This window comes from Sturnira hondurensis, unplaced genomic scaffold (assembly GCF_014824575.4).
Source record: "Sturnira hondurensis isolate 20B ecotype Veracruz unplaced genomic scaffold, ASM1482457v3 Scaffold0017394, whole genome shotgun sequence".
Taxonomy (NCBI): Eukaryota; Metazoa; Chordata; class Mammalia; order Chiroptera; family Phyllostomidae; genus Sturnira; species Sturnira hondurensis.
The window spans coordinates 6,598,349-6,615,769 of record NW_028090025.1 but is presented as its reverse complement, the minus strand read 5'-3'; the positions used below and the strand labels follow the sequence as shown (position 1 = coordinate 6,615,769).

Sequence of the window (17,421 nt, the reverse complement as noted above, 5' to 3'; positions counted from 1 at the left end):
ACTTTTCAGCTTTCCCTGAATTAACCTTCTGTTTCACGCTTCCTGAGGTCACCTCCCAAATAAATTCTCTGCACTCAACTCTCTGCCTCAAGGGCTGCTTTTGAGGTACTGTAACTAAGAGAATGAAGGCGTAAGGATCAGAGAAGAGGCTTGGGCAAGGGCACACAGTGAGGTATTGGTGGGCCTGGGATTTAAACCATGACTTCTTCAGCTCCAAAGCCCAGGAATCCAATGACTAAATTACCTCAACTCAGTCCTAATGCCTGTATGTACCGGTCTGTATCTGTCTCCCCTCATTCTATTTGTTCTCTCATACTTTAATGCTCAGTAAGAGAGCCTTCTGATAGAAAAGGAAAATGCCTTCTCCTTTCTTACCCTTAGAGACATAACCTATCCCCGGCCCCCTGCCTTTCCCCCTTGACCTCCATGCCACCTCCACTCCAGAGTGGGAGACACCAGGGGGCCACGAGAGGACCCTGCAATGCCCAACGTGGTCAGGAGGAGTGAAGTCATCTCAGCTAACTTCTCAGCCCAGGGGCATTTACTGAGGTCAAGCCCTGGGCTGGGCATGGTCAATAAAAAGCTACGTAGCCATGGATCCTGCCCCGAACAAATGGGCAGTGTTGTAGTAGGAAAGAGTCTGTTCTCTCATATGGAAGGGGTAATGAGAGCTCCTACATCAAAAGGTTGTTGTGAGGGTTGAATGGGATTATACACATCCTGGGTGTAGCACCCACGCAGTGAGGCCTCAATAAACGGTAGTTGTTATTACAAGCTGGATCCTGATGACAGTATGAGTTGGGACTCTTAGGCTGCCAGTCACCATGAAGTTCACTGAATGAGGAGAGCGCTTGTCCAGGAGAGAAGAGCGAGAAACAAAGCCCAGACGACCTCCCGAAGGGGAGCTTCTTTTGTCACTTAAACTAGTTCGGGTTAAATACTTGGCTTCTCTTTGTGTGGGTTCTCTTATCAGTCATCAGATTAACATACTTCAATGCTTTTGACTATTGTTCCTTCCGAGACCACGTTCTAATGTTACCGACAACGTCTAGCACGTCTGGCCGTCTGGTTCTCCCCACTGCGGCCCTTGAGCTCCGGCTGAGGGCCTAGGTAGCCTGGAGCACAGAAGGGCCATCCCTGATGTGTCTGGTCTCAATTCCTGACCCACAAAATCCATGAGCGTAATAAATAGAGGTGCTCTGAGTCATCGGGATGGTTGGTTCCACAGCAGTAGTAACTGAAACACCCTTCCAACCCTCTATGCCCCGTGTTCTGGAAGACAAACGATAACTCAGATGCATGGCACAAATAAATAATCTTTAATTTCCACAAAGAGCTCCCTAGTATACCAGACAATAGGCTGTGGGAAAAGATACAGAAGCATCCAATAGAGAGAGCGATTCTAACTATGCTAATTCCTTAGCACAAGAGAAATGACTTTGGTTCACACAGAAACACAGAAAGCGCCTCAGAGTGTGACAAGGAGGGAGATCATCCTGGATGAGGGTGTGGCGGCCATCTGAATCCATGTCACTGTCCCGTGTAGGTCTTCTGTGAGTCACATCGCCATGATTTGGTGGAAAAAATGTTGCTTTTGCTCTAGCCTATTCTATTTTCTTGACAGACATCCACGCTACGGTTACTAAAGGTGGGTCTTGCCAGACAGAGGACACGGGGTGAAGTTGCACTGGTGCGAGAGGCAGAGAAGGGACTGCTCAGGACTGGGGGCCTGGCCCACTGCTTTGCTCACCAAAGGACACACAGGCACACGCACGTCCACCTGTGAGGGCACACGCACGAGAACATCCACATACGTGCCCACAGGGAGTGCCCAGGAACAGGCTAACACAAGGAAAAATTCAGTTAAGCCAGGAGAGGTTTCTGATACTGGCGTATTTTTTTGTTGCTGACTGGTTCTCCAAACAGTCTAATCTATTTATCATGTCCACGAAAGAGAAGACAAAGTACTTACACTTTGGAGGAAAGGTATCAGGTTCAAAGAACCCCAGGGAACAGCAGCCTGTTCCAAAGTCACCCAGTGGGTGTGCATTTTGGGCGTGGGGGTCGGGCCTCCCCCACACTGGCCAAGCTCTTGGAAAGTTTCGTCTTGATGGAGGCTGGCACCCTTTGGGAGGCCCATCCTCTGGCTGGACAGTTGAAAGTGCATTTGGGGTGGGGGGGATGTCAACCACAGCGAGCACTGCCAGTAAGTCTCACAGCAATGCCAGCTCAGCTTGTGGCATACAGATGGGGCTTCCAGAAAGTTCTCAGGCCTCGCTCGTTGAGGGTGGCCATTTGTGATCAACAGTCAGCTTCCTCTCAGTTCTGAGAGAATTTCTGGGGTGTGTGTGTGTGTGTGTGGTGAGTATGTGTGCAGGCGTGGATGTAACAGGTCGAGGACACATGTTTTTGTCTTAAATTTTCTTCCTCTTTTTTTTTCCATTTATTTTTTAAAAACAAATGACACCTGCCCTCCCTGCAGCCCTCAGGTCACCTCCAGCGAGGCAGGAGACACACGGTCGCACTCGGCCCGGGACCGGAGGCTGTGCCACTGCTCCACAGCCGTGCGGTGAGTGTTGAGCATCCGCCGCCAGTGGTTGGATTCCGACGGGCCTGAAGAGTACTGGCCGATGACAATCCTCCCGATGAAGTCGTTGCTGCTCTTCATGTTGTGACCAAACACTGGGGAGCCACAGGGACGGGGGCGGGGCGGGGGGGTGAGGCGAGGGGAAAGAGGGAACAGGAAAGGAGGCAGGAACAAGACAGAGGCCATTAGTCTACACGTTCCTCCACTGCAGACACAGGGTCCTTGCTTCTAGGACACTGTGCTTCTCTGAATGGCGAGATCTCCCTGACTCCCTCGGCTTGTTCTCCCACAGGCCCCCTGTCCCAGGGACACTGGGCTTCTTGCGGCCTCCCACCATGCCAGGTGCGTCCTGCCTCCCAGCCCCTCCTTGCATTGGCTGTTCTTTCTTCTGGAAAGCTACCCCCGGCCCCAGCCCCGCAATCTGCAACTTGAAACTCATGTCCAGTTGCCAATGGCCTACAGAGCTCGATAACTAGTTAGTTCTGGTGGAACAGTCAGCCATCACCGGGGTCCAGATGAGTAGTTACACCAGGGTAGTCACAACACTGCTGACATCTGGGGTTCGGTCCATCTTGGCTGTGGGGCCTGTTCTGCACCTCAGGCCTCTCCCCACTAGACGCCAGTAGCACCTCCCCACCGGCAGCTGTCAGAACCCAAAATGTCTCCACACATGGCCAACTACCCCTGGGGTGGGGTGGGGCAAAGTCATTCCAGATGAGAACCACTAGCTTATGCTGTGGGCCGTGGGGCCACACATCCTACGTGAATCCTGGCCCTAGCTCTGGGGCCCTGAGGCAAGCGAAGGGACCCCTCTGAAACTCAGTTTCCTCCTTGGTTCAGAAGACAGCGGGCAAGAGAGGGAGAGAGAAACATGGATTTATTATCCCACTTATTTATGCACTCATCAGTCGATCCTTGTCTGTGCCCTGACCAGGGCTCAAACCTGGGCGTATTGGGAGGACGCTCTAACCAGATGACACTCTACCCGGCCACAGCGGCTGCATACAATCTCGGTAGTGCTTGACGACACAAGCCGTTGTGGTGTTCTGATGAGTAAAACTTTCAGCACACAGTGCCTACCTAGCACACCGTAAGCACTCACATAATGTACTGCTATTTCGAGTCTATATTTCTATCTGTTGACCTTTCAAAAAAAAGACTTCACATTTCCTCTATCCTAGACAACAGAGGCAAGTCTCCTGAGAGAAATGACTACAGCAATTTCTTCTGTCTCTTATTGTGCTGTACGTCCCTTTGGAAGGCTTTTCTGTTAATTCCAAAGCAGGCTTAATTTGTGTCTTTCAAGCCTAATGAGATAGTTAGCTTGATTTATTTTCTCAGCCAAGTTCCGCCTAATTCTTTATCTGCGTGTGGGTAGTCCAGGCATGCCGTCTCATTACTGGGAAAGCAGGCTGCGCCTGTGTCAGAAATGAAGGACTGAAGGCCGGGGAATATCACAGACTCACCCAGCGTGAGCCCGGCCAAGGCGGGCTGCATCCCAGGAGGGAAGCCATTATCAAATAAACTGGCTGAAACACGCATCTCCAGACAGCCTGAATGCTACCAAGCCTCTGTTCTCCCCTCTGGGGTTCACAACAAGAATTCCAAATGATAAAAGTGGGGGGAGGGGAACAAGAACAAAAACCTCACCCACTGTCTAAAAACCACAAAGACTCAGCGTGAACCAGGCAGAGGGAACTGGGCTGAGTGAAACGACCTGTGTCTCCCTCCCTCAAGGGTGTCCTGTACCTGTCGGCTCCAAGGCCAGAAATTGGACCAAGTATATTTTTTGTACATTGGGTAACGTGTTCAGTATGCCCAGGTGGACCTCCTTTACATGAAAATTAGGAAGGAATCTTTGCTTAATAAGGAAAATTTCTATGGAACTCTCTGGTGTGTTTGAAAAAGGTTGTTTTTTCAACTTTTGGGAAACACCCAGGACCTTTTGGAACCACACCTGGTGGGTGGCTAAGGTTTTAGCTCACTGAACAAGAACAAGTTACCAGAGTCCCCTTGTCTGTGGGCCTCAAATCTAAAGAAAGATACTATTATTTATTTTGCAAGGTATTATTATGAGACCATTTTAGACCCCATTTGGGGTTTTCTTCCCTGGGACAAGATAGTCTCTCCTCCTCTGCCTCACCAAGGCTGCAGTGGAAATGCAGAAACATCTTACTAAATAAGTACAGGTTCTGCTTCCCTGGGGAAGGGATTTTAAGAAAAGAAATCTCAAAACGCTCCCATGCATCGTTGAGAAAGATGAAGGTGGTTCAAATTTGGGGGGCCTGCTCAGTATCTACTCAAAATAAAAACATCATAACTTGTGATCCAGCAATTCTACTTGTAAGGGATTTACCCCACAAGAATTATCTGCACAGACGGACAAAGACGGACATCATTTCTGCAGCAAACCAGAGCCTCCAGCCCGAATCTGGCTGCCACCTGTTTCTTCTAAGTTGTACTGGCGCCCAGTCAAACCCACTGGGGACATCGTGTCCACGGCTGCCTTTGCACAGCCGCAGCACAGCCGAGCAGTTTCAACAGGAACCACATGGCCTGAAGCGGAAAATATATTTACTAGCTGGGCTTTTATGAATATGTTGGCTGATCCCTGCTCTGGAATATTGTTTATAAGGACGAGAGATGGAAATAACAAAAATATCCATGAGGGAGTGTGGCTGGGCCGTGGGGCCTGCTCGCCCCTCAGCCCGCCCTGCAGGCTCCCCGTGGCTTCTGTGGACGATGTCCTACCACCAGCAGCCACCATTCTCTGCCTGGGCCACACGAGTTTCTGCTTATAGTGTGATTTATGGTGGGGACCTTAGAGTGATTTATTGGGCTACTCAATATCAACTTGACCTTGAAAGAGGTGGGAGACTTAGGGTGAGCCACTTGGATGGTCGGCCATGTCTCTGCGACTGAGCCCCCATCAATAGTCTGGACACCAGGGCTTGGGTGAGCTTCCCCGGCTGGCACCACTCTGTGCGTGCTGCCACACACTGTCACTGGGAGGATTCCGTGCTGCCCACAGGACTCCCCTGGGGGAACACAACTGGGAGCTTGTGCCTGGAGTGTCCCCGACGCTGCCCTGCACACCCTTTCCCTCTGCTGGTATCCGTCTGTGTCCTTTTGCTGTGATAAACTTTAACAAGTGTAACAACTTCTCTGAGTTCTGTGAACCCTTCACAGCACGGAGCCTCACGGTGCTCTTAGGACCTCCTGAGCTGCGGTTAGCACTCATCAAACGTCCCTGGAGTGGCCCGCCTCCCTGCCCTGTTCCCCGACGGTTGCTTCTTGGGATCACCTTCCAGCAGCCTGCCAGCACCCAGGTCTTTGTGTTAGGATCAAATTTGGGAGGCATCCGAGACTTAAACTGGAGGGGACTAATTAGATCATTTCTGATGTAACAACAGCATGGAGACCAATGTCACTGTCAAAAATGAGACAGATCTATATACACCAACAGGGAAACCTCCAAGGCCCGATACTGCTAGGGGACAAAAGCAAGTTGCAGAAGTTTACATAAACACAATCTCTTTTCTAAAAAAATATACTAATTTATAGTGTAGAAACAGTATCTGCAGGAATGGTCACCAAACTGTTCAGAGTGGTTCCTTCTAGGGAGGGGAAACAGAGGGAACGTTGTGTTTCTTATCTTCTGTTATTGTGTACAGTTTAAACTTCTTACCAGTACATATTATTTTGGAGAAAAACAAGTTGCTGTTAGAGAGTCCACATCTAACTCAACAGAGAGGAAGAAGTCGAGAAGGAAGTCATAGCCTACGCTCCTTATTCCACTCTGCAAAGTTACTCGGCTTGGTGAATCACTTGGCCCTTGAAAGCTGGGAGCTTCTGAGTGATTCAGCCTTTCTGCCGGGAAGCAGTCGCTGCTGTGGCATCTGGGTTAATTGGCAGGCTCCGGTACTTGCAAATCGCTTGGTAAAGTTATGGCAATCGTAACGGTCTTTCAAAAACCAAACATTTAAAATGCAAATTATAATAAGCTGAAGCGGCATAAAACTAATGACATCTATCACAAAAGCTGCCTGGAAGAACAACAAGATCTGCTGTCACTGTGAACTCCAGGGCGTGTGTGGTTGGAGAGGACAGGGAATGAAGACGGGGCACTTTGGAGAACACAGAAAGGGGCCCAGAGACAGTGGGCCGGAGACCCCGGCCCCCTGTACTTCCTAGGCAAGGAAACCAAGTCCCTGAGCCAGCTGGGGATCAGCCTAGCAGTACTTGCAGCAAACGACCTGTAAGGGAGACCAAGTCCTCATAACTAGATCCTTCCAATCCTCTTCTTCAGAAGCAACCGCATCAAGAAATGTTACTGCAAGGCACCCCAACTGTCCCCACTGGCTGGGACAGGGGACCCTTTTTAGACAGTCACTAGTATGGTACTGACCACAGATGTACTCTGGTGCACCCTAGTCATCTGGAAGCAACTTCCCAGCAGCCTGTGCAGTCCAGACAGCGGCAAAAGGCACCTGACAGACAACTCAGAATAGATGTCACATCGTCTGCACACAAAGCCCAGGAAGAGGGCTTCTCACATTTTCTCTAAGGACCTATATCCTACTCATGGGTTTAGACATTCTTCGCATGAATTTGGTCATCTGATTCCCCATTTGCAGTAATTTAAATTAATTTGGTGGACTGTGACTACCAGACAGATACATAAGTTAAAGAAGTACAGTAGAATGGGGCCTCGTGGTGATGGACAAACACCCTGTCGTCCTTCACAGAGCCCAGAGACAGTCACTGTGCGACCGGGCTTTGAAGAAGCGCCGAGAGTGACACTGCTTTGCTAGGCACCTACTATGTGTATGGCCCAGGGTTAAGCGTAGCACGTGGATTAACTTAATCTTCACATCGATCCCCTAGAGTGGGGTTTCTCACCCTCAGCACTACTGACCAGATCATTCTGGTTTGGGCCAGATCATTCTGGGTTGTGAGGGGCTGTTCTGAGCCTCGTAAGATGTTTAGTAGCCCATCTGGCCTCTACCTACTAGAGGCCATTAGCAGCCCTCTCCCCAGTTGTGACAACCACAAGTTATCTCCAGACGTGGCCAAATGCCCCCAGGGAGCCTAATCCACCTCCACCCCCTTCATGGAGAAACGCCGCTCTAAGGGAGTTGCTGCCACCGGCCCATTTTGCAGGTGAGGAGAGCGAGGACCTGGGAGGGGCAGGGAGAACACACACTGCTCCAGTCACGATGCGGCTGCCCTGCGTGAAGCAGGGGCAAGTTTAATCTTTCACATGTTGATATTTGAGTAAAAATGAGTTTGTTCTTCCCTCTTAGAGCGAAACTCTTTTGCTTGCTAATTTAGTTTGCCAGGATGATTCTGGAAAGGAGGCTGGATGAGTTGGAGTGAGGGTGTGATAAACACTGCAGACTGAAAGGGAAAAAAATCTTTACCTTTACCGATGGGAGCAGACTCAACAGCTCTCACTTTGCATGTTTGGTTCACAAGGCGATGCCCCAAATGCAGCTCCGGGCCTGACAGCGCAGTGTAGGGGTGCCCCCAGCCCACAGCTGTCCCCTGTAATCCACCTCTTAGGTGCTGGGTTGAGCTGCTCCCCATTTCTGAAAAGAGGCGCTAAGCCACCAAACCCATGCTGGGCCGTTTCACCACGGAGGGACCCCTGCACTCTTCAGAATGTTCATCGGTTATCTCAACCCTTGGAGGAGCCCCAAAGCAGTCCACACATTCCTGCCTCCCCGACTCCCCCACAGCTGGCCCAGCTCCGACCCAGCCCAACAAAGGTGGTACCTGTTCTTCTTCAACTTCTGCAAAACGTCCCCAGGCTGCAGAACTCCCCCAGGCTGCAGAACTCCCTTTTTTCTTCTCTCTAGAAGCTACTTTAGGTTTTTCTTCAAAAGAAGGTGGGCCGTATCCCTTCCCTGGGCCTCGGTTTCCCCATTTATGCAATGGGGGAACGTCTGCAGGTTTTAAGGCCCCTTGGGGCCCTGACGTTTCTTTGGTTCTAAGCAGTTTCATCCACGATTTAAGGGAGAAGTGTTTTCAAGCTCTCTTGGCTCACTCTGTGAGTCATAGCAGCTGCTCGGAGAGAACTTTTTTCTCCATGTTTTTCCTTCCAACAGGCAAAGTGACAATTTAGATAACGGTATTATAATAATTAAAAATCAGCCATAGTGAACCCTGAGTTCTGTAAACCCGTCCCTAGGCACAGTACTTCATGTAACATTTTTTTTTTACTTCATCCAAACCACGGTCCTAACAGAGAAGGTACTGTTTACGCCCCCATGTTGTTGACGGGGAGCTAGAGGCTCAGAGGGCTCAGAGGCCGAGGGCTCAAGGTCGCACGGCTGACACACGGCACAGCAGAAACCGAGGCGCAAAGCTCAGCATCATTTTTCCTTCTCCTGCCCAAGAAAGAAGTCTCTCCCCCTCTTCCATTGACCCTGACATGTGATGAAGGAGAAGATTAGGAGAAACGCATTGTACCCGTGCGCGTTTGAAAGGAGTCAGATCCTCAAGCCGGCATGTAAGGCAAGAGGAGTCAACAGTCAGAGTGGCCTCTGAGAGTCCCTCAAGAAGGTGCCGTGCCGGAGCCCTCCACACCCCTCTCTAGGGTCCAGGATGGTCAGGTTTGCCTCCAATATCTGAACGGATGGCTGCTTTTTAAAGCAAGCAGCAGACAAGGAAGTCGACTTATGTTTAGGGACTGCTGATATGAACAAAATAGTAAGAGCACCTACCACTGAGATAGTGCTTACGCCTGTTCAATCTACTCAATGACTCGATTTACAAGGTCAGCGCTGTCACCTCCTTGGGCCTAGAGGACGCACGCTGGCATCGTGGCCAGCCTCCCTGAGCGTGGGCATGGAGGGAGCCTCGGGGAGGCCCAGAGACCAGCGTGGGTCGTGCAGGTCCGAAATTCTGGGATCCCAGCACTTGGAGGTGAAAGGGAGACACGGGTTCCGGGCGGCCACGTGGCTCCTCGCACTCCCTGTTTTCAGACCCTCACCCCCCTGAAAGCACGAGGCCTGGGGCAGAGGCTCCTGTCGCCCAGGTCCGTGGGCAAATCGCTCAGAGTGAACTGGAGTCCTTTCATGTAGCGGTTCCCAGCTACAGCCACTTTTGCCCCCAAATTTGGCAGTCAGGAGACATTTGGGTTGTCGCAATCGGGGGTGGTGATGTTATCAGCATCTAGTAGACAGAGGATAGGGATGCTACTAAACATCCTACAAGGCACCAGACCAGCCCCCACAAATAAAAAATCATTTGGCCTAAAATGTCAACAAGCACCCAGATTGAGAAATCCCGCCTTAAGGGAAAAGCAAGTGTGATAGGGTTTCCCTCCATTAATACCTCCTCCTCCTCCTCCACCCCCACCAAAGGAAAGTCACTGAGAGCCGAGAAGCTATGCAGATCCACAAGGGAAAACAGCCGGGGGACTTGGGGATCGGGAAGGAGGGAAGTCACATCATCTAAGCTGACACAGATGAAATTCCAGAATAAATTCAGGCTGAGAGAAAATTAGGAAGTAGAGGAAGGAGGTTCTGAGATATGTTGCCATGGCTTAAGAATTAAATCTCTTTCTCCCCGTTCGAGACACAGAAGTCAAGACTGCAACTTCCTCTGAGATTCTTTCGGACCTCTGCTGGACCACTCTGCACACCACTGTGTGGAGACAGCCATGCGCGACGGCCTTTATGAAGCCAGCATAGGGTTTGAGGAACCACTTTCAGGTCTGTCTGTGAACCACATGGTCTTGGAGGAAGCATTTAAAGTGTGCCTATAAAGTAATGTGCTTTTTTTTCCACATGAACAACCAAAATGTATATATCTGAATAAGGATCGTTTTTATCCATTTGTTTTGGAGACTCTGGCATTGCTTTGGGGGAAACGTTCCCCATAAAGCATCTCCAGGACGAGTTACAACACACCTATTGAAGCTTTACGGGGATCATCAATCCAATCTTCCCCCTCCATCTTCTAAAATAGTTGAGAATATAAAGCAAAAATACCACGAGCATGAAAATCACTGTGTGAGGGGTGACAGGAGTAGAGCCGTGTGAAAACAGAGCGGAAGTAGCCAGCTCAGGACACCGCCCCGCACGCCTTATTTTCCACACTGGACTAAACTGCCACCTCCTGAGAAGTCAGTAAGAATGAAAACATCCTGTTTGTAAGGACTGATGGCGTTGGACGTTGTGATGACCAAATCACTAACCAATCAATGAAGTATAAATAAATCTAGCCTTTTGCCGGTTGACAAATCTCAAGCCAATGAACGCACCTAACCTTACCTCATCGTTTGCCAATGAACTCTTCTTTAAAACAACTTACCTCATTTTCCCTTTTTTTCATAAAAACCTTGGGCCCCACTCCCAGAGAAGGGGACACTACTTGGGCTTCTGCCTGAATTTCTACCCCCAGAATCACGGTTCCTTTGATCCCAAATGGATGCTTCTTCAGTTATCACCGCCTAGATATTCTGCTTGACACCTGGGAGACTTAAAACTCACCAGTGCTGGGACCTTAGCCCAAGAGAATCTGTTCATTGGTATGGGGGTGAGGGTCTGGATGTTTTCAAATGCTCTCTAGACAATTCGCAGGTTAGATACACTGTGCTAGATGCAAATCAAAATATTAGCTGGATTGCAGAAAGGGCTGACCCTACTACGTGCTCCTCTCGAATTAAACTTCCCTGACCTGCAGGGTAAAGTCTGACCGGCAGGCTCACTAAAGGAGTGACAGAGAATTTATTGGGGGCAGGTTCGTCCCAGAGAGAGGAGGAGGACTTTCGACACCTTAATCTTGTCCATCAGAGGACCATGGACCTGTAGATCCAAACTCACCTAGTTCCCACTCAGGTAAGTCAGTTCTCCCTGGGAAGACTGAATAAAGGATAGAAGAGAATAAATAGAATAGTAAAAGAGAGCCCAGAGATATTGCTTCAGGGCGTGGGTAGGCAACCTTCTTCCATAAAGGGTCATATAGTAAATACTATGGGCTACAGTCTGGGTCACAACAATCCTGCCATAGTAGCAGAAAGCAGCCACAGATAATATGTGAGTGGGCATGGCTATGTGAGAAACAAAAATATGAGTACTTGGTCTCTGCCCCCACTTCCTGGCACAGAGCTCCAAAACCTTTGTAATTTCCTGAGTGACAGGGGTAAGAAGAGCATCTTTTGTTACTTTTGGTCTTAGTCCCTGATTCACAACACAAGAGCTTCTAGGACCCCTGTATTCTTAAGAGTGATGAGAACATCTTATGCCCTGGCTGGTGTAGCTCAGTGGATTGAGCGCGGGCCTGCGAACCACACAATCGCGGTTCAATTCCCAGTCAGGGCACATGCCTGGGTTGCAGGCCATTTCCAAGCAGGGGACTCATGAGAGGCAACCATACATTGATATTTCTCTCCTTCTCTCTCCTTCCCTTCCCCTCTAAAGATAAATAAATAAAATCTTTAAAAAAAAAAGAATATCTGGCCCTGGCTGGGTGGTTAAGTTGGTTGGAACACTGTCCTATACACTAAGTGGTTGCAGGTTCGATTCCTGGTCAGGGCACATATCTAGGTTGTGGGTTTTGTCCCTGTCAGAGCTCACACAGGAGACAACCAGTTGATGTTTCTCTTTCTCTTTTTCATTAACCACACCTGTGAAATGGTTTTCTCCACTTGTGTACATTACAACAACACAGTCAACTTAAAAAAAAACAAACAAATGGGACTAACACTGCAACTGACCTTGATAGGTATGAAAAAAAGTGAATTGAGAGATACAGCGATGGATAGATATGTGATAAAGAAAATGGCAAAATTTCATTGTAGAATCCAGGTGATGGGAATGAAGGGGTTGACTGGACAATTCGTTCAGGTTTCTTTTTTAAGTTTCTTCAAAAAATGTTGGGATCTTAAAACCCAAACACACAAACAGCCAAACAGCTCAACTGTCCTACTTTTATAGCCTTTACTTGCTTCTTTGTGCCACAGAAATACCAGTTTCCAGGTTGGTGTGGCTCCTCAGGTCACAGGCTGGTGCGGACCCTGGAGCAGGAAGGTGGCTTGGTGAACCGCTGGAGACATGGGAAGGACTCTCTGGAGAGCGGGCGAGGCGCACCCAGTAGGTTCTGCTAGGTTATCCCAGTGACCACAGTGACCGAAACCACACCAGCCAGAACACTGTCCTCGGCCTGAACTGAAAGGTCTTGCACCCTGATGTTTGGCTCACTCGCAACACCAAACAAGAGGTTCACATCCCCTTTGGACCAACGAGCACCCTGGACCCTGCTCAGAGTGCCCCCCTGACTCCTCTGATATAAAAGATGCTCCGCACCAGCAGTCACTAGAGAGCTGCAAATGAAAAGCACAACCACTTGCTTCATTTAAAAAAAATTCCCCTCAGTTTTGTTTTCCAAAGTAGTATTTGCATAGAATAAAATCCATCCATTTCAAGTGTAAAACTGGATGAATCCTAACCATTATATAGAAATGTGTAACCACTATCACAATCAAGGTATCCTTCTCTCCCCAAAGTTCCCTCCCGCCCCTCCCTCCTCCACCCCTCCCCATCCAAGCCGGCCCCACCCAGGCAGCCACAGGCCTGCTGCTTGCTGTCACTATCCTTTTTGGCCCTAACTAGAATTCCCTAAAAATCGAATGTTACAGTATATGGTCATTTGCACAATGTTTTTTAAGTTCATCCATGTGTATGTATATTAGTATTTCCTTTTTTATTGCTGGGTAGCAGTCTAAGGTACAGATGTATAATACTTTGTTCAGCCATTCATGAGTGGATGAATATTTGTTTTGTTTCCACTTTTTGGCTATGACAAATAATGCTTCTGGAAACACCTGTGTACATGATCTTTTGTAAACATATGTTTCCATTTCTCTTGGGTATTTACCTCAGAATGTAATTGCCAACTTGAAAGGTAAAAGTATATTTAAATTTATAAGGCCATGGCACACGGTTTTCCTAAGTGGTAACAGCATCTTGCATTCCCACTCATTTTATTACTTTTTCACTCATTTTATTAAAAAAAAAATTTCACACCCCAGGCTTTGGAAGCCAGCAGTCAATGTGGAGCTGCTTTGCCTATGCCAATTAAGAAACACAAACTGCAGTCAAATCTGAAGCAGATCTAGGTGTGGTGGGGGAGGTTCATGGCTGCCGATGATTATTTTTCTGTACATTTCCATATGTCTGAATTATTATATAATACACAATTAAAATAACATTTTAAAGGGAGAAACAAGAATGATTAAGAAATCGCCTCATAGTTGTTCAGCACTTAATAATTCTCAAAGCTTGCTTATTTCATCCTTACAAGAATCCTTTTGGGGGGGACCAGGAATGGGGGCCACCCTGAGCCACAAGGGGCCAAAGCATTTGCCCAAGTCATCTGTTTCAATGGCTTGCTTCTAGAAGATACAAAAGAGTACACCATGGTGCCCCTTTTTGGAATGGCAAATTCGGACAACAGGTATCAAAACGGGCGAACACATGTGCTTTCGCAGAGCAGACCCGCTGCTCTGGCTTTAGCTTGGGATCCGCGCGGACCCCAGAGCAGAGACACGAGCATGGATGCTCTCTCCAGTAACAATTCTAACTGCAAATAATAGGAGTTCACCCCAGTACTACCAACCGGGGGCGGATTAAATAAACTGTTCTTCAACTCATGGGCTTAATGGAATATCATGCGCCACTAAAAATTATGAGGGGGATCAACACTCCCCGTCTGCCACACCGATCGCCAGGCTATTTCCCCCTACGCAAGGGCCTTTGCACTTGCTGTTCCTTTGGCTACAGCATCCACATGGCGTATCCCTCACCTCTTGGCTCTGTGAGGCCTTCCCTGACCATCTTTTCAAGGATTGCAACCCTCACCCCATGCCTCACTATCTCCTTTCTCTGCTTGTTTTCTCCTTGACATGTAACTCCATCTCTATGTAATTCAGTTACGTAGTGGCATAATTAGGTTATTTGCTTTGTTTATTGTCTGCCTTCCCCTATTCAAGCGTTAGCCTGATGGAACTGGAATTTCCATCTGATTTGTTTGCTGCTGTGTCCACAACACCTGGCTCATAAGAGGTTCTCAACAAATATTTGTAGAACAAACATATACACATGCTGATACACAAAAATGTGCAAGATATATTAAGTGAGAAGAACAAGTTGTGGAAAAGTATACATATATTTTGGATGCTAACAACAGAGGATAGATAGATACATACACAGAGAAGCACACATACCATCTATACCTATTACATGTGTGCAGACAGATACACATATATACACATGAGTTCATATGTTCCTGGAGAGAAAGCCACAGTAAATTGTTGAGAGTAGTTACCTTCAAGTAGGGGGAATTAGGGATTTTTAATTTTGAATTCTCCTCTCTCCTGTATGGTTATATGATATATATATATTTTTTTCCCAACACAGATCTTTTATAGTAACAATATTAAAAGTCATCAGTCCTCTTTTTCCTGTATAACCCCTTTTACATTACCACATGCACCCATAAACCACCTGCCCAGGCCACGCCTTCTGGGAAATGGGGCCTGTTTGCAGAGCAAGATGTTCCTCTTTGCCCAAATTTTTTTAAAAATCTTTATTTACCTGGCTGGTATAGCTCAGTGGACTGAGCACAGGCCTGCGAACCAAAGCATCGCTAGTTTGATTTCCAGTCAGGGCCCATGCCTGGGTTGCAGGCCATATCCCCAGTATGGGGTGTGCTGGAGGCAACCATACACTGCTGATTCACTCCCTCTCTTTCTCCCTCCCTTCCCCATCTCTCTAAAAATAAATAAAATCTTTTAAAAAATAAAAAGGCTTTATTTATTTATTTAGAGGCAGGGGAGGGAGGGAGGGAGGGAGAGAAACATTGATGTATGAGTGAAACATAGATCAGTTGCTTCTCACATGCCCCACTGGGGACCTGACCTGCATGCAACCAAGGCATGTGCCCTGACTGGGAATTGAACCGGTAACCCTTCACTTTGTGGGACAACATTCAACCAACTGATTCACGCTGGTCAGGGCTGTCTGTCCAAACTTTTATGGGCAGAAACAGGAAAGTCATTTGAAAATTCTGCCCGGATGAGCAGGAATTCACCCTACAGGTTCTGCCTCTGAATTCTGCATCCTCATGGAGCTAAAGAGAAACCACTGGGAATGACCAGAGGTTAAAACGCCATAAGGAGAATAAACAAGCCTCAAATAGGCACGTAACAAAAGCCACTGGCTCCGAGCCCAGGCCAACATGCCTTTCACAGCTGCTGGCAGAGGTCACCACCACAGCCCGATACAATCCAGGAGGCTCTCGCTCAGGGTGTCTCAACCTCAGTACCACCGACGTTCCTTGTCATGGGGCTGTCCTGTGCGTTGTAGGGTGTTTGGCAGCATCCCTGGCCTCTACCCACTTGATGCCAATGGCATCCTTTGAGTTGTGACAACCGCACTGCCTCCAGACACTGCCAAATGTCTGCTGGGAGACCAGATCAGCTCTGGCTGGCAATCGCTGGTGTAACTGCTTTTCTGTGTCGGCAGGTACCTGAGGCTTGCCAGCCAAAAGGTATTTGGTGGATTTTCTGCAGGGACCGCTCGTATTGGGCTGCATTCTCCAAACCTGGAGTTTGGTGTGTGGGATCCCCAATGTTGACACTGATCGTGAGTTCAGAGGCAAAAGGCCCTCAGGGAGGCAGTGAAGCAAACTAGTTCGGGGCCCAGGCTGGCTCTCTGATTTGCCCCCGTGAGTACCTGTGGCACCTGTGGCTGTGTAGTTGTCAAAACCTCCTCTTCATGGACAAGTAGCTGGACTACACTTCCCAGCCTCCCTGGCAGGGAGTTGTAGCCAATAGAACCTGAGTGAAGTGGAAGTGATGTGAGTAACTTTCAGGTGTGGCCCACTAAAATTTCCCAAGCAATCTTCAACTCACTCTCTCTCTCTCTCACAGCCACTGGCTGCAAGTGAAACCCTCCAAGGCCTGAGAAGATGGCAGAGCCGCAAGATGGAAGGGGTCTGGGTTGCAGAATCACCACAAGGAAGTCCACTCATAAAAGGGCCCACAAGGACCATGTGCAAGCAAGAAAGAGGCCTCTGGTGTGTTAAACCACAAAACCATGGGGGCTAATCTGTCACAGCAGCTAGCCCTGCCTCCACTAAGACACAGACTTTCAGCAAGTCACTCAAGCACTCTGCGCTTTAGTTAACTCCTCTGTAAAACGGGCATGATACCAGCGGCCCCTCCTGTGGTTTCCATGAGGCCCCACTGCCACAGTGCTTGGGGCAGTGCCTGGAACAAAGGTTGGCTCTTACTACGTGTGGGAAGAAGAGCTACCACAGGATTCCTGCTCTCCTCATTAATCCCTTCTCACTTCTTTTCCAAGTGACACTCAATAACTTGGAAGAGAGTGGTTGGCCCCAGCCTCTCATGCTGGTGGGGCACCCTGGGTTTTAAGGACAGTTCTTAAAGCAGAGAAACCTCATTTTATCACATGGTTGTCCAGGTACCGCTGAAGTGTCCTGGTCCCTCCTCACCAAAGACACCCCCAAGAGGCCAAGGAGAGGATGGAAGGAACCCCACCTAACTCTCCTTCGCTTCTCCAGCCCCAAAAAGATTGAGCAGATATGATCTGAAAGCAGACACATAATGGGAACTTTGGCACCAAGCCAGCGGACACTATCCCCGAGCCTGCTCTGCAACTCAGGATCCTACAGGGAGCGGCCAACAGCCAGGCCTCCCAGACCCTCCCTCCCCGGGCCAGCGTGGGGCACCTCCCTCTAAAGACAGAGGGAAGGCCGAGCTCTTTCACTCACTCTGCTTATTCTTCACCCAACTGTTCAAC

At 48.7% G+C, this 17,421-nt stretch overlaps 1 protein-coding gene across 5 annotated transcripts in view; it reads right to left on the bottom strand.

Moving 5' to 3' along the window:
* Positions 1-1,300: 1,300 nt before the first annotated feature.
* Positions 1,301-17,421, bottom strand: part of SYT17 (synaptotagmin 17) — a 73,563-nt gene continuing 57,442 nt past the window's right edge. For all 5 annotated transcript variants that reach the window (XM_037067719.1, XM_037067714.1, XM_037067718.1 and 2 more), the window contains one exon: positions 1,301-2,682. In XM_037067719.1, coding sequence (XP_036923614.1) covers positions 2,486-2,682 — 197 coding nt within the window. In that variant the 3' untranslated portion in view covers positions 1,301-2,485. The remainder of the gene's footprint in view (positions 2,683-17,421) is intronic.